The sequence below is a fragment of the Scyliorhinus canicula genome, chromosome 19 (assembly GCF_902713615.1).
Source record: "Scyliorhinus canicula chromosome 19, sScyCan1.1, whole genome shotgun sequence".
Lineage (NCBI taxonomy): Eukaryota > Metazoa > Chordata > Chondrichthyes > Carcharhiniformes > Scyliorhinidae > Scyliorhinus > Scyliorhinus canicula.
The window spans coordinates 3488160-3513167 of NC_052164.1; the positions used below are offsets into that span (position 1 = coordinate 3488160).

The window sequence follows — 25008 nt, forward strand, 5'->3', positions numbered from 1 at the left end:
GCCGGCGCCAGTGTGGTTTGCGCCACGCCGGCCGGCAGGGATGGGTCTTGGTGCCATGCCAACCGGCGCCAAAAGCGGCTCCGCCAGATGGCGTAAGTTGGCGCATGCGCAGGAGCACCAGCGTCAACCCAGCACATGCACAGCTGGGGATCTTCTCTGTGTCGGCCATCACGGAGGACCACAGCAGCCGACACGGAGGAATAGAGTGCCTCCACGGCACAGGCCCGCCCGTGGATCGGTGGGCCCCGATCGTGGGCCAGGCCAGCGTGGGGGGCCTCCTGGGGCCAGATCCCCCCCGCGCTCCCCCCCCCCCCCTCTGAGGACCCCGGAGGCTGCCCGCGCTGTCAGGTCCCGCCAGTAAGTACCTACTCTAATTTACGCCGGCAGGACCGGCCGAAATAGGTGGCCACTCGGCCCTGTGCGGGCCGGAGAATCGCCGGGGGGCCGCTGCTAGCGGCCGCCGACCGGCGCGGCGCGATTCCTGCCCCCGCCAAATCCCCGGCGCCGGAGAATTCGGCAGCCGGCAGGAGCGGGATTCACGCCGGCCCCGGCGATTCTCCGACCCGGCGGGGGGTCGGATAATCCCGCCCCAGAAATCTGGAGGTCCTGAATAATGATCCATGACGAGAGATCAATTCCCAGCACAGCAACTCAGGAATTTAAAATTCATTAATTTTTTTCAATATAAATTTAGTGTACCCAATTATTTTTTTTCCAATTAAGGGGCAATTTAACGTGGCCAATCCACCTACCCTGCACATCTTTGGGTTGTGGGGGCGAAGCCCACGCAGACACGGGGAGAATGTGCAAACTCCACACGGACAGTGACCCAGGGCCGGGATTCAAACCTGGGCCGTAGTCCCAGTGCTAACCACTGCGCCACGTGCTACCCTTAAATTCCATTAATGACATGAATCTAAATTCGAAAGTTAGTATCGCCGAGGGTCACCATGAAACTACCAGATTATCACAACAATAAAACACATCTGGTTCATTAATGTCTTTTAGTGACGGAAATTTGCATCTGTACCTAGTCCCGTCTCCATGTGACTCATGAACTACAATCCTGTGGTTGAATCTTGGCCGTTGAAAGCTGGGAGACCCCGCTCCCGGGGTCTACCTGGCTCATCAGGCTTCACGGGATCCAACGCGATCACAGGGGGGTTTGCAATGTGAATCCTGCCCACATTAGTTGGAATAATGTTTTGGCAAATCTGCATATCAGAGCGAGGCAGTAGCCTTACTCTAATGTGCAGAATCTAGAGGTACCTTAGGCTTTGGGATCAATCCCCTGTCCCTGGGAATCCTCAGGCCAGCACTGTTGTGGTCCCCATTGGGCACCCAATGTTAATGGCACTCTTGGGGGTCTCCCAGGGGATTGCGGGCCCCAGCTACATGTCCTTTGGGCAGGGTGGTGCCCTGGCACTGCTGGTGCCACCTGGGTACCCTGGTAGTACCACATGGGTGCCAGCCTGGCACTGCCCAGGTGCCAGGTTGGTGCTGCCAAGCTGGCATTTTTCACGCACGTGCGTGATCAGGTCGTGGTTGTCTGCTGTCGGTGTTGGTGGGGTGTTTAGAAAACAGTTTATAAGAAGCAAATTATTCTCCATAATGATTAGAACATGTCTGTTGATTATACTTTACATAATCTGGTACTTTCCCACAATAGATGCCAACGAGGGCGATGAACAATTGCCTGAAAATACTGAGAATGAAGGAGTCACGGCTGAGGGTAGGTTGTCAGTGTAGCCAGTAACCAGTGTGTGGTAAACCCATTAAACCAGCTCACAGACTTAACTTCCTCTTCATACTTAATTAGCTCCCTGTCATTGAACCTTGAGTAAAAATGCTTCTCTTACATTGCCGACAGTTAAATGTAGAAAAGTCTTTGCAGGTGGTGGGGCGGGGGGCGGGGGTTGGGGGGGGGTGTGGGGGTGTGGGGGGGGGTGTGTGTGTGTGTGGGGGTGGGGGGGGTGTGTGTGTGGGGGGATTGTGGGGTACACAGATATCCTTGCCGTGTTGCTGGAACTATAAATCTGGAGGTCCTGAATAATGATCCGTGACGAAGGATCAAATACCCGCACAGCAGCTGAGGAATTTAAATTCCATTAATGACATGAATCTAAATTCGAAAGTTAGTATCAGTGAGGGTCACTATGAAACTACCAGATTGTCACAATAAACCACATCTGGTTCATTAATGTATTTTAGTGATGGAAATCTGCATCTGTACCTAGTCCCGTCTCCATGTGACTCATGAACTCCAATCCTGTGGTTCAATCTGCCTCAGAGATAGCCGAGAACGCCGTTTAGCTTTGTGTTCAAGGCAGCAGCTCACCACCACCTTCCCAACGGCAACGAAGGAGGGAGAAATAATTCTGGCCTCGTCACTCATGCCCACATTCTGTGAATAAATGAATATGAAGTTGATAAGGTTGTGAAAAAAGTGGAAGGAATCCTGGGCTTTATAGCAGAGGCCTAGAGTACCTGAGCAAAGAGGTTATGATAAACCTTTCAAATCACTGGTTAAATGTGGGCTGGACTATTGTCAACACAGTAGAAAGTAGAGAGGGGACAAAGGTGATTTAGTTGAATAATGCCAGCGAAGAGGGAATTTGCTGAAGTGAAGATGATCTGGGTTTGTTTTCATTGAAGTTGAGAAAGTTAAGGAAAGCTGGTATACAGTGTCCAAATTTCAGAGCAGTTTTAGAAAGTAGATTGGGAGGCAGTGTTTCCACTAACAGCAAGGTTGGTGAACAGACGATACAGATTTAACTTATTGACTGAAAACCCAGGGGGAACACGAGGGGAACAATTTTTCTGCAGCAAGTTATTCTGCTCATTCTGAAATGGTGGTGAATAATAACTTTAAAAAGGGAGTGGGGCAGCAAGGTGGGGCAGTGGGTTAGCCCTGTTGCCTCACGGCGCTGAGGTCCCAGGTTCGAATCCCGGCTCTGGGTCACTGTCCGTGTGGAGTTTGCACATTCTCCCCGTGTCTGCGTGGGTTTCGCCCCCACAACCCAAAGATGTGCAGAGTAGGCGGATTGGCCACGCTAAATTGCCCCTTAATTAGAAAAAATGAATTGGGTATTCTAAATTTTTAAAAAAGGGAGTTGGATAAATAAGTGAAAAGTAGGAATTTACAGGATTACTGGGAAAGAGCAAGGGAGTTGTACTAATTGGACAGTTCTTTCCATTGCAACTGGATTTACTATAAACCTGGGGCTGATCTATTGGCCACAGTGCGCCTGAGAAGTAATGCGCCGTGACGCAACGTGGCCAGTAAATGCTGGGAGACCTACCCAGCTCGCAAAACCTTGCGATCACCAACGTGACCTCGCGAGACATCACGATGTGAAGCCCGCCCATTGTGGGCAGGATCACTCTTTGGCAAATTTGCATATTGGAACAAGACAGCCAATCTCACTTTTTTTTTAAATTTAGAGTACCCAATTAATTTTTTCCAATTAAGGGGCAATTTAGTGTGGCCAATCCACCTAACCTACACATCTTTGGGTTGTGGGGGCGAAACCCACGCAAACACGGGGAGAATGTGCAAACTCCACACGGACAGTGACCCTGAGCCGGGATCGAACCTGGGACCTCAGCGCCATGAGGCAGCAGGGCTAACCCTCTGCGCCACTGTGCTGCCCTCAATCTCACTTTAATATGCAGTTCCCTGAGGTAAACAAGGCGTTGGGATCTATCCCCTTCGCTTGGAGACTTCGGGGGAGGGCCGTTCAGTGCTGGACTCCACAAACCAGGACTAGGCAGAACAGCACCCGTGGGTACTGTCAAAGGGATTGGAGGACCCAGGTGCATGTCGTCTAGACAGGGTGGTACCTGGCACAGCTGGTGCCACCTGGGCACCCTGGCTCTGCCATTCTGGCACACTGGAAGTGCTACCTGTGTGCCAACTTGGCATTGCCAAGGTGTCTGTGTGGCTCTGGCAGGGACATTGTCAGGCTGGCACTGACAAGGCGCCACACTGGCATTTTCTGCACAGTGGTGATCAGAGATGATTGAGGGAGAGGTGTGGGGGAGGGGGAGCTGGTGACCCCCTTACAGTGTGCTGGGACTTGGGGGGGGGGGGGGGGGGGGAGGTTCGGGGTCGTGTCCAGGGCATGGAAGACCGGGATGCCATTTTAAAATATTGTTCTTTCATCAAGTTCTGTTTCTGGTGAAAACTGGTTTCCATGTAACCAACATCAATCATTCAATGTTAAAGTAATTCATTGTGAAGCCCAAAGTAAAATTTCTGAATTGGATAAAACAGTTTAAGGAAATAATTCTCCATAATAATTAGAACATGTCTGTTGATTACATTTTATATTATCTGGTATTTTCTTATAATAGATGCCAACCAGGGCGATGAAGAATTGCCTGAAAATACTGAGACTGAAGGAGTCACGGCTGAGGGTAGGTTGTCAGTGTAGCCAGTAACCAGTGTGCGGTAAACCCATTAAACCAGCTCACACACTTAACTTCCTCTTCATAATTATTTTTATCTAAAAAATCATTGCAGGTGAAAGGGGATACACTAATATACTAGTGGCTTTGTTCGAACTAGAAATCTGGAGCCTCTGAATAATGATCTGTGGCAAGAGATCAAATCCCAGCACGGCAATTGAGGAATATAAATTCCTCTTTTAAAATAAATTTAGAGCACCAAATTACTTTTTTCCAATTAAGGGGCAATTTTGTGTGGCCATACCACCTACCCTGCACATCTGTGGGTGTGGGAGTGAAACCCACACACACGGGGAGAATGTGCAATCTACACACACGGAATTTAAATTCCATTAATGCCGTGATTCTAAATTCGGAAGTTGGTATCAGTGAGGGTCACCATGAAACTACCAGATCGTCATAAAAATAAACACATCTGGTTCACTTTTAGTGATGGAAATCTGCAACTGTATCTAGTCCCTTCTACATGTGACTCATGAACTACAATCCTGTGGCTCAATCAGAACTGCCTCAGAGATAGCCGAGAACGCCATTCAGCTTTGTGTTCAAGGCGGCAGCTCACCACCCACCTTCCCAACGGCAACGAAGGAGGGGGAAATAATTCTGGCCTCGTCACTCATGCACACATTCCATGAATTATTTTTTGAAAAGTTGAGAAGGTTATTAAAAAAGCGGATCGATTCTTGGGCTTTACAAACAGAGTTTTAGAGTGCAAAAGCAAAGAGGCGATGGTAAATCTTTCACATCACTGGTTAAACGTGAGCTGGACTATTGTGTAACACAGAGAGTACAAAGAAGATTGAATCGAATGATGCCAGAGATAAGGGAATTTGGTTAAGTGAAGAGAATCTGGGTTTGTTTTCATCAACGTTGAGAGAGTTCAAGAAAGCTGGAATACAGGTGATCAAAGTTAAGATATGTTTTAATAGAAACTGTTTCCATTAACAGGAGGGTCAGGAACCAGACGACACAGACTTAATTAATTGACTGAAAACCCAGGGGGAACAATTTCATTGCAACAAGTTAATCTGACCTGGAATAGTCTGTCTGAAAGGGAGGTGAATAATAATTTTAAACACAGATTGAATAAATAATTGAAAAGGTGGAATTTGCAGGATTACTGGGAAGGAGCAAGGGGATAGCTGTTTCCATTGCAGCTGGATTCACTGTAAACCTGTAGGGGGAGTTGATCTCAGAGTGTTGTGGTGTAGATGGTACAATCTACACCCTCAGACTCTTGTTTTGATGAAGGAACTGGGACTCGGTGTACAAAAGATATTAGTCAGAGAGGCACAAGGTCCCATTTGTGGATTCGCAGACTGAAGCTCTCTAAACTAACACAAGACACAATTTCACTTTTGTACAGTTACGCAGAGTTTTTAACCTTTGGTCAGGCAGAAGGCCGGATGAGGACAAACCCCATCTCCATGATTGAGAACATGGAGGGTGAAGTGTTGGCTAGTGTAGACTTGAGAGATGAACAGACACGTCCAACACTGATGAAGGTTCAACTCAATTTTATTAACTACTTCTAACTAACTAACACACGATGGCTGTGGGTCTAAATTATGCTAACTTAAACTAGAGACCTAAGCCTTGTCCGAACCAGTTGATTCTCTCAGCACGTGTTGTAAGTCTGTGCTGGATGAGTTCTTGTTACATTCAGAGGCAGCACCCAGAGTGAGCGGGAACCGTGGTGCCCTCTGCCTTTATAGTGTGTGTATTCTAACTGGTGATTGGCTGCGGTGTTTGTACATGTTGATTGGTCCCTGTGTGTGTCTAACAGTGTGTGTCTGCACCATGATATACTGGTGTATATTATGACGGAATGAAAATTTCCCCGGAGCTTTTCCAGTCTCCAAACTGAACTTTGCTGTGGGGCTCCATTAAGCACATTAACAAAGATTCCACCAAAACTCCTGCCAAAGTTGTTGCAGCAGAGCGGAGGGAACCCTGAGGAAATTGTTCCCAAATCTCACTGGCACTCCAATACAGTGCTGCATTGTCAAGCGTGCTGACATTAAACTCATGCCAGATTTGCCTATTCTATTTGATGTTAGTGATTCCCTGCCCCATTCAGAGGAAAAGAAGGTGGATTGTCATACTGTTAGTGCTGAGTTCTACTTTGAATCATCACCAGAAACAGTTCTTTCATCTTGTTCTGTTTCTGGGATCTTGCTGTGTGCAAACTGGTTACCAGGCAACCATAAACAATCACTGCATTTTGAAAGTAATTTCTTGTGTATGAAGCCGTTAAGAGATGTTTCTGAAGTGGATAAAACAGTTCATGAGAAGGGAATTAGTTTGTATTTTTTTATTAAGGGGCAACTTAGCGTGGCCAATCCACCTACCCGGCACATCTTTGGGTTGTGGGGGTCAGACCAACGCAGACACGGGGAGAATGTGCAAACTCCACACGGACAATGACCCGGGGCCAAGATCGAACCTGGTCCTTGGCACCGTGAGGCAGCCGTGCTGACCACGGCGCAGCCCCGTGAGAAGGGAAGTATTCTCCATAATATGATTGGACCTTGTTTGTAGATTATATTTGATATAACCTGGTATTTTCCCACAATAGATGCCAACGAGGGCGATGAAGAATTGCCTGAAAATACTGAGAATGAAGGAGTCGCGGCTGAGGGTAGGTTGTCAGTGTAGCCAGTAACCAGTCTGCGGTAAACCCATTAAACCAGCTCACACACTTAACTTCCTCTTCATACTTAATTAGCTCCCTGTCATCGCATCCCAATTAAAAATGCTTCTCTCACCTTGCCTGCAGTTAAATGTACAAAGATCATTGCAGGTGGCAGGGGTGCACTGATATCCTTGTCGTGTTGCTGGAACTAGACATTCCAAAGACCATCTGGTGCTGAGTTCAAATCCCCGCACAGCTACTGAGCAATTTAAATTCCATTAATGACATGAATCTAAATTCGAAAGTTGGTATCAGTGAAGGTCACCATGAAACTACCAGATTGTCACAAAAACAAAACACATCTGGTTCACTAATGTCTTTTAGTGATGGAAATCTGCGTCTGTACCTAGTCCCGTCTCCATGTGACTCATGAATTCCAATCCTGTGGCTCAATCTGCCTCAGAGATAGCCGAGAACGCCGTTCAGCTTTGTGTTCAAGGCAGCAGCTCACCATCACCTTCCCAACGGCAACGAAGGAGGAGGAAATCATTCTGACCTCGTCACTCATGCCCACATTCTGTGAATAAATGTTTTAAAAGTCAATAAGGTTGTTAAAAAAGCAAATGGAATCCTGGGCTTTATAAACAGAGGTTTAGAGTGCAAGAGCGAGGTTATGGTAAATCTTTCACATCACTGGTTAAAGGTGGGCTGGACTATTGTGTGGAATGTAGAGAGGGGACAAAGGAGATTTGCCCGAATGAGTTGAGGGTATTTGGTTAAGTGAAGAGAATCTGGGTTTGTTTTCGTTAAGGCTGAGAGAGTTAAGGAAAGTTGATTACAGGTGTTCAAAATTAAGAGATACTTAGAAAATTGAGGCAGGAGGAGGCCATTCGGCCCATCGAGCCCGCTCCGCCATTCATTATGATCATCAGGTTCAAGACCCTGATCCCGCCTCCCCTCCGTAATCGTGATCCCGTTAGTCCCAAGAGCTCTATCTAATTCCTTCTTGAAATTACACAATGTTTTGGCCTCAACTACTTTCTGTGGCAGTGAATTCCACAGATTCACCACACTCTGGATTAAGAAATTTCTTCTCTCCTTAATCCTAAAAGGTTTACCCCCTTATCCTCAAACTATGACCCCGAGTTCTGGACTCAGGGAAGAGCAGGGGAATTGTCACGGTGTCATCACTGAGATTCTATCTTTTATCATCACCAGAAACAGTTTTTTCATCTTGGTCTGTTTCTGGGATCTTGCTATGTGAAAACTGGTTATCAAGTAACCAACAACAATCACTGTATTTTAAAGTAATTAGTTGTATGTGAAGCCCTTATAGATGTTCTGATTTGGAGAAAACAGTTCATGAGAAGGAAATTATTCTTCAGAATGATTAACATGTTCATTGATCATACTTTACATCACCTGGTATTTTCCCACAATAGATGCCAACCAGGGCGACGAAGAATTGCCTGAAAATACTGAGAATGAAGGAGTCACGGCTGAGGGTAGGTTGTCAGTGTAGCCAGTAACCAGTGTGCGGTAAACCCATTAAACCAGCTCACACACTTAACTTCCTCTTCATACTTAATTAGTAAGAAGTCTTACAACACCAGGTTAAAGTCCAACAGGTTTGATTCAAACACGAGCTTTCGGAGCGCACTTTGAGATCAGGACACCCGTTCAAAATGGCGGCCCGACCACTGAGGGAGCCGGTCTGACTGGTGGGTTCAGCTCCCCACTGCTGGTGTGGGCTGGAGAAGGGAGAAACTCCCCAAGGACCAAAAAAATGACTACGTTTGGTGAACCCAGGTCTGGATCTCATTCAAAATGCCAGGGGGAACCACCCCACCAAACCCACCCAAAATGACACTTAGGCCCAATCTAACTGATGGGAACAGAATCCCATTGCGCTTTTCGCCACACGTCTCCTGGTGCTCGCAGCACCGAGAAACACAACACTATCTAGCGGCCATGCGGTTAGATACAGGGCCTCAGTGGGGAATGGATGCCCGAGGCTGCACTCAGCCCCGGTTCCTGCTCTGCTCACCATTTTTAAATAGCGTCCCAAGCTCTCGAGCTCCCCGAACTAAACCCCCCCCCCTCCGCTCCAACTCACTTTAAGGGGATTCACCACACCCGCGCAGCGCGACCCCCTTACCCGATCACCGCTGTGTGAGAAATACCAGCTTGGCAGCCCCAGCCTGGCACACTGGCAGTGACCCTGCCAGCTGGCAGTGACACCTGGGCACCTTAGCAGTGGCACCCAGGTGGAACTGCCAGGGTGCCCCCCTGCCCACAAGGAAAGCACCTGGGGGCCTGATCCCCTGGGAGACCCCCACATGTGCCATTCCATCTGGTCCCCGTTTGTGGAGACCAGCACTGAACGGCATTCGCCCGAGGTGTGCAAGTCAAAGGGGATAGATCCCAATGGCTTGGTCACCTCCGAGAACGGCACATTAGAGTGAGACTGGCTGTCTCGTTCTAATATGCAGATTTGCGAAAAAGTGATTGTGGGCAATGTCCCGTGAGATCACGTTAGGTCTGGAAGGATGTAGCGAGCCAGGTAGATCACAGGTGTAGGATCCCCCGTCATTTACCGGCCACGTTGCGCCGCAGCACGCTGCCCTTTGGGTGTAGTATGTCCCGTAGATCACATCCTTCGTCATTTTTTGCACCCAGAGGCTTTGAGTGCAAAGGGGTTGTTGTAAACCTCCAAATCACAAGTTAAACATGAGTTAATACATAAAAAGTTAATACATAAACTATTGTGTAACACACGGTAAGAAAGTGGAGAGAACGCAAAGAAGATTTACTCAAATTATACCAGCGATGAGGGAATTTGGTTAAGTGAAGAGATTCTGGGTTTGTTTTCATCAAAGCTGAGAGAGTTAGGGAAAGCTGGAATCCAGGTGATCAAAATTAAGAGATGTTTGAATAGAAACTGTTTCCACTAATAGGAGAGTCAGCGACAGAGGGACATATTTAACTAATTGACTGAAACCCAAGGGGAACAATGGGCGAAATTTTCTGAAAATGGGGTTATGTCCCCTCGCCCGTGAGAAAACGCACACAAATCACTCGGGACTTTTTTCTAGAAAGTCCCCAGTGATTCTCCGTTTTGAAGGGGGCTAGCAGGGACCCGGAGAGCTCCCCACAGCTCCAGATGCCGATACGGGATCCTGCACTTCCTCTTTCAATGGCCCCCGACTGGCGCTCCATCAACTGCGCGAGACTGGCGGTGATTCTCCAGTCCGCGGAGAATCATGGGAAGGTGTCGGACTCGATCGCGGGTCTGATGCCCCATTCTCCGCCCCACGCCGAGTGCAATTTCTGTGCGGAGGCTCGGAGAATCCCGCCCAATTTCTTTGCAGCAGTTGTTCTGATCTGGAATGTTCTGATCTGGAATGTTCTTACGCCCAATCTGCTTATTTTGTTTGATGTTAGCAACTCACAGCCACCAATCAGTGAAGAGCAGAGGAACTTTCATCATCTCATAGCTCAGTTTCACAACATAAAAAAAAATTTTTTTTTGAATAGCCAATTATTTTTTCCAATTAAGGAGCAATTTAGCGTGGCCAATCACCTAGCCTGCACATCTTTGGGTTGTGGGGGTGAAACACATGTAGACATGGGGAGAATATTGAGTTTCACCATTAATCTTCACCGAAAACAGTTCTTTCACCTTGTTCTGTTTCTGGGATCTTGCTGTGTGAAAACTGGTTACCAGGTAACCAATGAGAATCACTGCACTCTATGTATATGAGGCCCTCAGATATGTTTCTGAATTGGATCAAATAATGTACAAGAAAAAATGATTCTCCATAATGATTAGAACTTATTTGTTAAACATATTTTATATCACCTGGTATTTTCCCACAATAGATGACAACCAGGGCGATGAAGAATTGCCTGAAAATACTGAGAATGAAGGAGTCACGGCTGAGGGTAGGTTGTCAGTGTAGCCAGTAACCAGTGTGCGGTAAACCCATTAAACCAGCTCACACACTTAACTTCCTCTTCATAATTATAGAATTTCATAGAATTTACAATGCTGAAGGAGGCCATTCAGCCCATCGAGTCTACACCGGCCCTTACAAAGAGCACCCTACTCAAGCCCGCGTATCTACCCTATCCCAGTAGCCCCCACTTAACCTTTTTGGACACTAAGTTCAATTTAGCATGGCTAATCCACCTAACCCACACATCTTTGCACTGTGAGAGGAAACCGGAGCATCTGGAGTAAACCCATGCAGAAACAGGGAGAACATGCAGGGAGAACAAGGGACCCTGGAGCTGTGAAGCAACTGTGCTAACCACTATGCTACCATGCTGCCCATCATCAAATGCCGATTTAAAAATAGTCTTCTCACCTTGCCTGCAGATGTATGCACAGAAATCCTTGCAGGTGGCAATGGGTACAGGAGGCTCCTATTCACGTTATTTGAAGTAAAGATCCCAGGCTGGGTTCTTTGCTCCTCCAGCCGTGTGTTCCTCGACAGCGCCTCTCGCTGGTGATGGAATTCTCTACATCGCCACTGGTCAAGGGGAGATCCTATTGAAACCACCCTACGCCATCAGGAAACCTGTGTGATTTCCAGCGGGACAGAGAATCCCAACTGCGGGAGAAGACCGGCTCCCATTAAAGGTCATCATGGGATAACAGATTGTCATTTTAAAAAAACCAACCAGTTTTGTTAATGTCCTTTGTGGAAGGAAATCAGCTGTTCTCACCCAGCCTGTCTACTTGACGCACAGTAATGTGGTTGACTCTTAACCTATCTCAGAAATGGCTGAGTACACCATCCAGCTTTGTGTTCAAGAAGGCAGCTCACCACCACCTTCCCAACCGAATTAAGGAGGGATAAATAATTCTGGCTTCGTCAGTGTTGCCATCGTACTGTGAATTCATAAATAAAAAGTTGATAAGGTTGTGGAAAAAATGAATATATTTCTGGACTTTATAGACAGATGTTTGTTTTTTAGAACATTACAGTGCAGTACGGGCCCTTCGGGTTTATGAACAGATTGCCTAGAAAACAAGAGCAAAGTGGTTATGGAAAGCCTTTCAAATCACTGGTTGGTCTACTGTGTAACATGCAGTAGAAAGTAGAGAGTGGACAAAGGAGATTTCATCGAATGATGCCAGAGATGATGGAATTTAGTGAAGTGAAGTGGATTTCATTAAAGCTGAGAAAGTTAAGGAAAGCTTGAATATGGTATCCAAATTTCAGAGCAGTTTCATAGAGTGGATTGGGAAATGTTTCCACTAGCAGGAAGGTCAGTAACCAGAGCAGATTTAACTTATTGACTGAAAAGATAGGGGGAAAGACGAGGGGAACATTTTTTGTGCAGCAAGTTATTCTGATCTGGAATGCTCATTCTGAAATAGTGGTGAATAATAACTTTCGATAGAGAGCTGAATAAACAATCGAAAAGGAGGAATTTGCAGGATTGCTGGGAAAGAGCAAGGGAGTTGTTCTAATTGGACAGTTCTTTCCATTGCAGCTGGATTCACTGTAAACCTGTCTTTGAGAGTTGAGCGAGGAGTGTTGTGATGTCGATGGTACGATCTACACCCTCAGACTCACGTACTGATGAAGGAATTGGGACTAGGGATATGCAAGATATTAGTCAGTAAGGCACAAGGTCCCATTTGTGAATTAGCAGATAGAAGCTGTTTAAATAAAACTTTCACAATTTCACTTTCCTGTAGTAATCCAGACTATTTAACCTATGGTCAGGCAGAAACTTCAATGAGTATAAACTCCAACTCCATGGTTGAGACATGGGGGGGGGGGGGGGGGGGGGGGGGGGGGGGGGGGATTTACCCAAAGCTTTACCAGTCTCCAAACTTAAAGTCAGCAGAACTCCACTAAGCACATTAAGAGATTCCACCAAATACCTGCCAAAGATATTGCAGCACAGCGGAGGGAACCCTATCTCGCTGGCCCTCCAGTTAGTGCTGCATTGTCAGAAGTGCTGATATTAAACTCACGCTGAATTTGCCTATTCTGTTTGATGTTAGAGATTCCCTGCGACTATTCAGGGAAACCCAGATGAATAATCACAGTGTCTTGCTGAGCTCTATCATTAATCTTCACCAGAATCAGTTCTTACATCTTGTTCTGTTTCTGGGATTGTGCTGTGTGAAAACAGGTTACCAGGTAACCAACAACAATCACTGCGTTTGAAAATAATTTGTTGTATGTGAAGCCTTTAGAGATGTTTCTGAAGTGGGTTAAACAGTTAAGGAATTTTTTCTCCATAATTATTAGGCCTTGTTTGTTGATTTATTTTATATAATCTGGTATTCTCCCCACAATAGATGCCAACCAGGGCGATGAACAATTGCCTGAAAATACTGAGAATGAAGGAGTGACGGCTGAGGGTAGGTTGTCAGTGTAGCCAGTAACCAGTGTGCGGTAAACCCATTAAACCAGCTCACACACTTAACCTCTTCTTCATACTTAATTAGCACCCTGTCATACTTAATTCACTCCCTATCATCGAATCCCGATTTAAAATGCTTCTCTCACACTGCCTACAGTTCAATGTACAAAATGATTACAGGTGGGAGGGGGTGAAATAATGTCCCAGTCCTGTTACTGAGCTAGAAATCTGGAGGCCGGGACTAATGATCTGGTGTCGAGATTTCAAATCCTTGCCTAGTGATCCATAAATTACATGAATCTGAAATAAAAAGTTGGTATCAGTGACAACGGTCACCATGAAATGACCAGATTTTCATAAAACAAACATACCTGGTTCACTAATATATTTATGGAAGGGAATCTGTCATCAGTACAGTCTGCAGACATGGAGTTAACTCTTAACTGCCCTCAGAAATTTAGAGCAATTATTTTTTTCCAATTAAAGGGCAATTTAGTGTGGCCAATTCACCTACCCTGCACATCTTTGGGTTGTGGGGGTGAGACCCTCGTAGTCACAGGGAGAATGTGCAAACTCCACATGCTGGGGTCGAACCCGGGTCCTCAGCGCCGTAGGCAGCAGTGCTAACCACTGCGCCATTGTGCCGCCCGCAAAGATGATTTACTTTAATGATGCCAGAGTTAAGGGAATTTGAAGTGAAGAGAATCTGGGTTTGTTTTCCTTAAAGCTGAGAGGTTTTTTTTTAAATTTAGAGAACCCAATTCATTTTTTCCAATTAAGGGGCAATTTAGCGTGGCCAATCCACCTACCTTACACATCCTTGGATTGTGGGGGTGAAACTCACGCAAACACGGGCAGAATGTGCAAATTCCACACGGACAGTGACCCGGGGCCGGGATCAACCTGGGACCTCGGCGCTGTGAAGGAGCAATGCTAACCACTGCGCCAACGCGCTGCCCTAAAGCTGAGAGAGTTAAGGAAAATTGGAATACAAGTGTTCAAAATTAAGGGACGTTTGAATCACAAGTATTTCCACTAACTGGAGAGTCAGTAACCAGGCAAACTATAAGGGGAACTATTTCTATGCAGCAAGTTGTTCTGATCTAGAATGTTCTATCTGTAAAGGGGTGAATAATAACTCTAAAAATGGAGTTGGATGAATACCAATGGGTTTTCCGATGCATCAGCAGAAGATTCGTGGGAAATTCATACCAACCTGAGAATGATTTTTGGGGACTCCCGCTTAATTCTAACTGAGATCTTACTGACTCCCAAGTAACCAACAACAATCACTGCATTTGAAAGAAATCTGTTGGATATGAAGCCCTCAGAGATGTTTCTAAATTGGATAAACCCGTTTGTAAGGAGGAAATCTTTCTCTCGTAATGATTAGAACTTACCTGTTGACTATATTTTAGATAACTTCATATTTTCCCACAATAGATGCCAACCAGGTTGAGGAAGAATTGCCAGAAAACATTGAGAATGAAGGTGCCGTGTCTGAGGGTAGGTTGCCAGCGTAGCCAGTAACCAGTGCACAGTGACCAGTTCACACACCTCTCCTCAAACCCTCATTAAAAGTGTTTCTCTGGCTCTCCCTGCAGGATTCCTCCTGTTACTTATTTTGTATCCGTCTGTAAAAATATGGTGAAGGAGCAAGATTGTACTGCATTGTTCATTTCCCAAGCCAGCGCAGGCTCCGCTCTGTACTCTGCACCAAGGCTGAATTGGGTGTGCCCCTGGCGGGTTGCTTCCTCCAAGCGGGGCTGGGGTCTTGGCTGACTTAGGCACCATTGACAGAAAGAGGGGCCGGGGGTCAGGAGGGAGAGGGTAGGAATGAAGGGGGAGATCGCTCTTCCAGGGGGACTCCCTGCAATCGGCAACTCCCAAAGAATGATCCCCACCCCCTGCCTTCTTCTGCCCTGTAAACATTTACCCCACTGCCCATGGACAGCATATCATCAGGTTCAACAGCCCACCCCCCAGAGTTCACCCCATGATAATTGGGATGGACGGGCATCAACATTGGCAGCTATATTCAAATGAATAATTAAGGGTTAATTAGGGTTATGATGCCAATTGAGCCTGACTGCCCCCTCCTCCCCCCTGTCTACTATTATGCCTTTTAGGACCAGTCTGGGGTCATTCCTACCTGCCACCTTCCTAAAGCCCACCTCCTCTTCCTCCATTCTTAAGTCACCCAAGACCCCAGATTACCTGTTCTGGGAATCCAGCCCTATTACGGTTTTTTTTTGTGTACTAAATGATCTGTTTCAGCTCCACGCATACTTTTCACGGTACCTCGGTACATGTGACAATAAACAAACAAACAAACAAATGCATGGGCTTCTTCCAGCAGCAGCACGGAGACCTTCCTGGTGTTGTTAGCATTGAGACTTGGCCAGCAGCTCCAGAGGGCGGGATTCACTCACTGGGCAGGTCAGCGCGGTGGCTGCACCCAGACTTTGTTTCCAAGACAACGCATTATTCTGCCCTGATTTTGCCATTCAGCTGTAACTCCAGAAGGGGTGAAATACTCCTGGGCATTCCACCAATGACTATCCCAATGCCAGGCTGGCTACCCAGCTCAGCTGCGGCCCCTGGCACCGGCGGCACAAGTCCCACATCATCCTGTCCATTAATGGCCCAGCCACCGCTGGCTACGGGGCTAATGGGTGGGGTCCCTCCAGCCTGATTTCATGCCGGGAGGTTGGGGGGGGGGGGGGGGGTCACCACTGCCATTTAAAATTCAGCAGTTTTCGGGATTATTATCATTTTAGTCCTTCTCTGAAATATAAATGACATTTGTGCAAAGGAAGCAGTGTCACTGGAATGGTGGTAGTCACTGGGATGATTGCAGACTGTCAGCAGAGAGAGGTGATCTGCATCCCATTCATCAAGGTCCCAGTGGTGGAGGAACTAAATTCCTGGCTGTCCTGAATCCTGGGTTAATATCTACATTTGATTATGTGACTTTAAAGCAGCAAAAATTGAAATATACAGAGAACTTTTTCCAACCATGGTCAGGGTCAAACGCACTAGAGAAGCTGCAGCAGCTCACCTCCGAGTTCAAATCCCACTCCAGAGAACTAAATCCATCATTTAGACTGTGACTCACAGTGCAGTACTGAGGGAGTGCTGCTCTGTCAGAGGGTCAGTACTGAGGGAGTCCTGCTCTGTCAGAGGGTCAGTACTGAGGGAGTGCTGCACTGTCAGAGGGTCAGTACTGAGGGAGTGCTGCACTGTCAGAGGGTCAGTACTGAGGGAGTGCTGCACTGTCAGAGGGTCAGTATTGAGGGATTGCCGCACTGTCAGAGGGTCAGTACTGAGGGAGTGCTGCACTGTCAGAGGGTCAGTACTGAGGGATTGCCGCACTGTCAGAGGGTCAGTACTGAGGGAGTGCCGCACTGTCAGAGGGTCAGTACTGAGGGAGTGCCGCACTGTCAGAGGGTCAGTACTGAGGGAGTGCTGCACTGTCAGAGGGTCAGTACTGAGGGAGTGCCGCACTGTCAGAGGGTCAGTACTGAGGGAGTGCTGCACTGTCAGAGGGTCAGTACTGAGGGAGTGCCGCACTGTCAGAGGGTCAGTACTGAGGGAGAGCCGCACTGTCAGAGGGTCAGTACTGAGGAAGCGCTGCAATGTCAGAGGGTCAGTACTGAGGGAGCGCTGCAGTATCAGAGGGGTCAGTACTGAGGGAGCGCTGCACTGTCAGAGGGTCAGTACTGAGGGAGTGCTGCACTGTCAGAGGGTCAGTACTGAGGGAGTGCCGCACTGTCAGAGGGTCAGTACTGAGGGAGTGCTGCACTGTCAGAGGGTCAGTACTGAGGGAGTGCTGCACTGTCAGAGGGTCAGTACTGAGGGAACGCTGCTCTGTCAGAGGCGCTGTATTTCAGGGGCTGAATTCTCCATTTCGGAGACTCCCACTGGAGATAAATTGATTCTGATTTGCTCTGATGCTAGGAGTGGGAATCCAGAGGTGTTTCACGATCCTTTGCAATGCCAATTGATGCATGGCAGGGATGGCGAGGGATTCGCTCGTGAATCCCGCTAACGGGCCATCATTTTGAGCGGGTAGCCAAATAGCGAGGTCCAACAGCTGGCCCCCCTCCCCCCAGAATGCAATTCCTCTCCCCCTCCCATCGTCATCCCGCCAATATCAGGGTGACCCAATTCCCCCCACCAGTGACTCCTATTACAGAGGCCTCCACAAGAGATCGCCACCAGAGACAGTGAAAACATCAATGCTTTAAAACTCACCTGTGCAATATACCTGCTGGCTCAGGTAAAGAAAGCAGCAGCTGCAAATTCCTTAAACTGAAACCCCATCAGCTGGGTTTAAACCTCCTCAGATCTTTGATCTGCAAGGATTTCATTCACATCAATTTTACTAGGCTGGATTGACAGCTTGCACACACAACCAGCTGTCTGGATTGTTTAATTTCACTTCCTGTCAGCTTGTAAACAAACCGCAATGTTTATAAACATCAACTTATAATTTTAAGTTCTTGGATCACATCAAAGGCAGTTAAGTGCTCTCACTTCCTCCTTTTTCTCTGCAAAAAGCACTTAACTGTTTTCTCTGTCTGAATAAGGTTTATTGCATGGGTGAGTTTTCAAAGCAGCAATGTGTTCACTGTCTCTGTCTGGACTGCTCTCACACTTCCAGGCAGGGGTTTCTGTAATGGGTGGGGGGGGGGGGGGGGAGTGAGGTCTCTCTTTTGGGGAGTCTCTGGTGGAGGTCTCTCTGATGGCAGGACTCTGGCAGGGGTCTCTCTTATAAAGGGTTTCTGGTGGGGTCTCTGTAATGGGGGTTTCTATTGGGGATGGGGTGGGCAGGATTTGCATTGTGAGGGGAAAGGGGATACTGGGATAGACTTTTGGGGAAAAAGAGTTCCCCACTGGCCCACTGTGAGGTCCACTGTGCCAGGGCCACACTGGAAAATATCTGCACCAATTCTCACCCACGTGAATCCCGGCCCAGAGATTCATGCAGGCTTGGAGAATCCGGTGCCCGGCCCATTAAGAGGATGCAAATGGTTCAACTTGACCTATTTGCATCTCCGTGCTGACACGGGGCACAAACCTCAATGCCGCCACCAATGGGCATCCGAGGTGGAATTAGTGGATTCTACACCACATTGGGAAATCCACTAACAGCAGTGGCGAATCCAGATCAGATGTTAACACAAGGTGTGTTCTCAAGTGAGAACAAAAGATCCCGTAGGCTATTGGAAGAAGAGAATTTTCCTGGTGTGTCCTGGCCCAATATTTACACCTTCATCAACTTCACTTTTTCTCATGCTACATAGGATCACTGCAATACTGCTTGATCGCCCTTCTCTGTCTCCGTTCTTTTGATATTGGATGTAGTAGGTAGTTATACAGCCAGATCATAGAATCATAAACTTACTGCAATGAATAATCCCCATATATTCATGCCGGGGACAGGTACAATTACACACCTGATTCCCTGGACAAGTTGCTGGCTTCTTTCCTGGCCCCGAGGTCCTGGGGGCTGGATGAGCCCCTCAGTAAGAGGAAGAGCTGTCTTTGAGAGGCTGGCAGTTACAGCGGTCCCAGCAGCACCAGGGCTCAGTGGTGGGATGCAAGCGGGTCCAGGAAAAAGAGATGGATGCCGGGCCAGGTAAGTTGGGTTGGGTGGTGAGGAATCAGGAAGCCCAAAGAGGAGGGTCAAGCGCAGTGGGAAAGGGTGGCTGATTTTGGGTGCTAGGTGGAGGGAACAAATGGATGTAAAATTTTGGGAATGTTTCCCTGATCCCAACTTTTCAATCACCTATGTTTAAAAAACAGCGTGTCCATGTCAGCTGTTTTATTGTAAGAAGTCTTACAACACCAGGTTAAAGTCCAACAGGTTTGTTTCAAACACCAGCTTTTGAAGCACTGCTCCTTCACCTGAGGAAGGAGCTGTGCTCCGAAAGCTAATGTTTGTAACAAACCTGTTGGACTTTAACCTGGTGTTGTAATACTTCATACTGTGCTCACCCCAGTCCAACGCCGGCATCTCCACACAAAAGGTGTGAGGCCAATGATGTTTAGCCTCTGATGTTAGTTTCTCTGCTGTTTGGCCTCTCACACCTTTTGTTCTCTCTGCGACTGCCATTAACACTCTTTTCCCTTGGTTTCTGTGGCTATTAGCACCCCCTTTCCCTGGGTTTCTGTGGTTATGACTCATCTTTCATTCTCACTCCACGGTATAAATATTCCCCACAATCTCGGACTGTAAACTTTGACAAAGAGTCATCAGACTCGAAACGTTAGCTCTTTTCTCGCCCTACAGATGCTGCCAGACCTGCTGACCATTTTCTCTTTCAAAACAGATTATCTGATCATTATTATTTCACTATTTGTGAGATCCAGCAGGGATCTTGCAAATTAGCTGCTGTGTTTTCTACATTCCAACAGTAATTACACTTCAAAAGTACTTAATCGTCGATGAAGAATTTTGCCACATCTTGGTGGCCCGAAAAGTTGCTACAGGCAGAGAAGTCTTTTTTTGTTCACTATATTTCAGCCGATGGGCCGAAATGGCCCAAAGCGACCTTCATTCATTATTAGATTAGAACTTGCAAAGCTATCAGCATTTGCCTACATTACTGCATCAAAGGTCTCAGCAACCACTGGTCTCCACACATGTCAAAAAAAATCTTTATTTTACCCTTCCTTAAATGATTAAAAAGTCATAATCAGTGCTTTTTGCTTCCTGGCTTGCTGTCTGAGAATTCTTCAATCTGATAGGCTGTTAAGTCTGTTTGATGACTTCACTCTTCTTGGCCATCAGCAATCCACTATGCTTGGCATCAGAATGATATATGAACAAGAAAATATGCTGCAGTACGCATAAAATCTTTGTTGGCAACCTCCTTCAAGGTCAGCGGTCAGTGTTGTCCCTTTGCTGACTGCACAATCCAGGCTAATGTATTCCTGTCAGTTCCTCTTCCACTACAGTAAAAAGTCTGACAACACCAGGTTGAAGTCCAACAGGTTTGTTACAAACACTAGCTTTCGGAGCACTGCTCCTTCACCTGAGGAAGGAGCTGCGCTCCGAAAGCTGGTGTTTGTAACAAACCTGTTGGACTTCAACCTGGTGTTGTAAGACTTCTTACTGTGCTCACCCCAGTCCAACGCCGGCATCTCCACATCATCTCTTCCAGTACTTTAAGATGTGTTTCATCTGCAAATAACATGGGACAAAAATTCCTTTACTGAGCATCACTTGTTCAGAATGAGAGTCTACCTAAAGAAAATCTTTTCTTTGACATCCCATTCGCAATTTTGAAACAAGGCCCTGTTTACCTGCAATATTAGAAGGACGAGGGTGTTCCTCCAGTGATCTGGTCAGCTTACTTCCATTAACCTTCACCACGAGACAAGGATTAACTGGTTACTGCTATTGTGGGATCTTGCTGTTCAGAAAATGGCTTCCATATTTATACGGATAACAACAGTAACTACAAAATATTATTCGTTGTAAGTGCTTTTGGACATTGCTGAGATGCTGTTAAGGTACTGAATAGATAGGAAAAAATTACATGTACGTGCCACCTTTCACATCCTCAGTACAGTCCAATGCCTTTCATAACCAATTAAGTACTTTTTGAGCTGTCGTTATTTACATAGATGATTTGGAGTTGGGGACCAAGGGCAATGTGTCCAAGTTTGCAGACGACACCAAGATGAGTGATAAAGCAAAAAGTGCAGAGGATACCGGAAGTCTGCAGAGGGATTTGGATAGGTTAAGTGAATGGGCTAGGGTCTGGCAGATGGAATACAATGTTGACAAATGTGAGGTTATCCATTTTGGTAGGAATAACAGCAAACGGGATTATTATTTTAATGATAAAATATTAAAGCATGCTGTTGTGCAGAGAGACCTGGGTGTGCTAGTGCATGACTCACAGAAAGTAGGTTTACAGGTGGAACAGGTGATTAAGGAGGCAAATGGAATTTTGTCCTTCATTGCTAGAGGGATGGAGTTTAAGACTAGGGAGGTTATGCTGCAATTGTATAAGGTGTTAGTGAGGCCACACCTGGAGTATTATGTTCAGTTTTGGTCTCCTTGAGAAAGGACGTACTGGCACTGGAGGGTGTGCAGAGGAGATTCACTAGGTTAATCCCAGAGCTGAAGGGGTTGCATTACGAGGAGAGGTTGAGTAGACTGGGACTGTACTCATTGGAATTTAGAAGGATGAGGGGGGATCTTATAGAAACATATAAAATTTTGAAGGGAATAGATAAGATAGATGCGGGCAGGTTGTTTCCACTGGCGGGTGAAAGCAGAACTAGGGGGCATAGCCTCAAAATAAGGGGAAGTAGATTTAGGACTGAGTTTAGGAGGAACTTCTTTACCCAAAGGGTTGTGAATCTATGGCATTCCTTGCCCAGTGAAGCAGTTGAGGCTCCTTCATTGAATGTTTTTAAGGTAAAGATAGATAGTTTTTTAAAGAAAAAAGGGATTAAGGGTTATGGTGTTCGGGCCGGAAAGTGGAGCTGAGTCCACAAAAGATCAGCCATGATCTCACTGAATGGCGGAGCAGGCTTGAGGGGCCAGATGGCCTACTCCTGCTCCTAGTTCTTATATCCGGGAACTCTTGCATTCAATTTGCACAGACATAGCATTATACATTTCTTAATGGACAATACACATTAATGAAAAATCTGCAAAATTTATTTGCAAAACCTTGCAATATTTTTGTTATGAGCATGAGGGGTAAGAGATAAACTGTGCTAACAATTACTGGGAGATTCAGCCAAGCAAGAATTCAGCTGCCTTTTCAGCCCCCCATTCAAGTGGTGCAAAAGGAGGCTTGAATCCATGATGGTCAGATGGGATCTGCAAGAAAGCAATCGTGCAATCGAAGTAATCCCAAGAAGATTTCCAGCCCAGGACACAGCAGCTATTGGTACTTCCATTTGAATACTCCAAAATGTATTGATGTTTGGAAATGAAGATTTTTCTTTAAGTTTTGGAAGGTCTAATAGAGGTAGGGAATATAAAGTGAATGGCAGAACCCTGAAGAGTATTGACAGTCTGAGAGATCTCGGTGTACAGGTCAACAGGCCACTGAAAGGGGCAACACAGGTGGAGAAGGTAGTCAAGAAGGCATACAGCATGCTTGCCTTCATTGGCAGGGGCATTGAGCATAAAAATTGGCAAGTCATGTTGCAGCTGTATAAAACCTCACTTGGCCACACTTGGAGTATAGTGTTCAATTCTGGTCGCCACACTACCAAAAAGGATGTGGAGGCTTTAGAGAGGATGCCGAAGAGATTTACCAGGGTGTTTCCTGGTATGGAGGGCATTAGCTATGAGGAGAGGTTGAATAAACTAGGTTTATTCTCACTGGAACGGCGGAGGTTGAGAGGCGACCTGATAGAGGTCTACAAAATTATGAGGGGCATGGACAGGGTGAATAGTCAGAGACTTTTTCCCAGGTTAGAGAGGTCAATTACTAGGGGGCATGGGCTTAAGTTGCGAAGGGCAAGGTTTGGAGGAGATGTACGAGGCAAGTTTTTTGACACAGAGGGTAGTGGGTGCCTGGAACTCGCTGCCGGAGGAGGTGGTGGAAGCAGGGACGATAGTGACGTTAAAGGGGCATCTTGACAAATACATGAATAGGTTGGGAATAGAGGGATACGGACCCCGGAAGTGTAGAAGGTTTTAGTTTAGATGGACAGCATGGTCGGCACGGGCTTGGAGGGCCGAAGGGCCTGTTCCTGTGCTGTACTTTTCTTTGTTCTTTGCAAATGGACACACAGGAATGGCAGAATTCTGGGAGGTGGGGAAGGGGTAATGAGTCACCTGTGGTAGCAAGTTTGATCTGTTGTTAAGTACTTCTGTTGCACAGGGAAGGAATTACATATTCATTCATATGGGCCTTACCTCTGGTCACTGTTCTGTGCCACATTGATGAGCAACGGAACGCTAAGTTTTTGCTGTAGTTACATATTGTAAGTTAAGTCATACTTGGTCAATGCAATTAAGCAATTATATGACTCAAACTTTCAATATAATTGACCATGAATTTTAGCAAATTGAGGCTGAAGTACGAAGCTCTATAAAATTGCAACATGTACGTCACAGGAATGATTTATTTCTGCGTAAATTGCACTCGATTTGAGTTGGAACAATATTATTCCACATAATTAGGTTTAGTGAAGGAATAGCATTCCACACAAACATTTACTGGCGTGGTGTGACAAAATAGAAAACTTAAGTAATCCAATAAAAATCTGTTGCTGGATAATGTTTGACCGGTCGAATGTGAGTTTTTCCATGAATTGACGGTAAAAGTAGGTATGTTTGTGCAAGTATGACATTTAGATAACAGGGCAAGTTGGTGGCAGATACAGTTCAATGTTGGTAAGTGGGTGCAAGGAATCAAGAAAGAATATCTGTTGAATGAAAGTGGTTAGTGCACTGACCAGTAAAGAGACGGAGGGAATATAATGAAAAAGGCAAATAAGAAATAAGCCCCTTCCTGCTCCTAAAATTCTCATATTGCAGCTTCTATATCTGAAAATTTTCTTCGTAGAGGCAAAGACACAGGGTGAGGACACAGAAGCCGCAGTGGAAGAAGCTGTGACAGAAAAGAGACGGCAGATGAAACGGAAACGGAAACAGGAGAGACAGCAGAGGTGATAGAAAACGGAGAGACAGCAGAAGAAGTTGCAACACCAAAGAACGAGTGAAACATGTCAGGAATAACTCCTTCTCGGCTCATCTTTGTTGATGTGATAATGTTTAGAAGCAAATTTCAGTGTAACTAACTTCTTTGTTTTTATTAATAAATGCTATTGCAGTTCATTTTTAAGTGCTGCCCTTGTAAACACGAGGACAATTTATAAATACAAATTTAAAATAATCCTTTGTTTGTTGTATTTAACTCCACTCCCAGTACCCTCTAGTCAGAACAGAGCTCAATTGTTTTTTGTGCAACTTGACTCTTCAAAAGCCTACGTCCAATAATCTTTCACCCGCTTGTTAATCCAGCTCTTGCCTTAAAAATATTCAAAGAATCTGCTTCCCCTGCCTTTTGAGGAAGAGAGTTCCAAAGATCCACAACCCTGCGAAAGAAAAGATTTATCAACTGTCTTAAATGAGCGGCCCTTTATTTTTAGTTCTAGATTTTCGCACAAGAAAAAACATCCTCTCTAAACCCACCTTGTCAAGACCTCTCAGGTTCTTAAAGATTTCAATCAAGTTTCCTCTTATTCTTCTAAACTCCAGTGAATACAAGCTTTGCCTGTCTAACCCTTCACCATAAGACATTCCACCCATTACTGGTATTAGTCTAGTAAACATCCTCGGAACATCTTCCAATGCATTTATATTTTCCCGTAATAAAAGGAGACCAGTACTACAGATGTGGTCTCACCAATTCTATGCACAACTGCAGCATAACCTCCCTACTTTTATAACCCTTTCTGGAAACTCTGAAGGTTGGGACAGGAGGAAGTTATTCAGCTTCTCAAACTAGCCCTGCCATTCAATG

At 46.1% G+C, this 25008-nt stretch overlaps 1 protein-coding gene across 11 annotated transcripts in view; it reads left to right on the top strand.

Annotated features, from left to right (window-relative positions):
• The window catches only part of odad4 (outer dynein arm docking complex subunit 4), a 91941-nt gene extending 67563 nt beyond the window's left edge, over positions 1 to 24378 (top strand). For 4 of the 11 annotated variants that reach the window (XM_038779487.1, XM_038779488.1, XM_038779493.1 and 1 more), the window contains 8 exons: positions 1670 to 1732; positions 4357 to 4419; positions 7049 to 7111; positions 8548 to 8610; positions 10988 to 11050; positions 13431 to 13493; positions 14939 to 15001; positions 24049 to 24378. In XM_038779487.1, the coding sequence (XP_038635415.1) occupies positions 1670 to 1732; positions 4357 to 4419; positions 7049 to 7111; positions 8548 to 8610; positions 10988 to 11050; positions 13431 to 13493; positions 14939 to 15001; positions 24049 to 24155 (548 nt within the window). In that variant the 3' untranslated portion in view covers positions 24156 to 24378. The remainder of the gene's footprint in view (positions 1 to 1669; positions 1733 to 4356; positions 4420 to 7048; positions 7112 to 8547; positions 8611 to 10987; positions 11051 to 13430; positions 13494 to 14938; positions 15002 to 24048) is intronic. The other 7 variants (XM_038779497.1, XM_038779498.1, XM_038779489.1 and 4 more) reach the window with 6 other exon arrangements.
• The last annotated feature ends 630 nt before the right edge of the window (positions 24379 to 25008 follow it).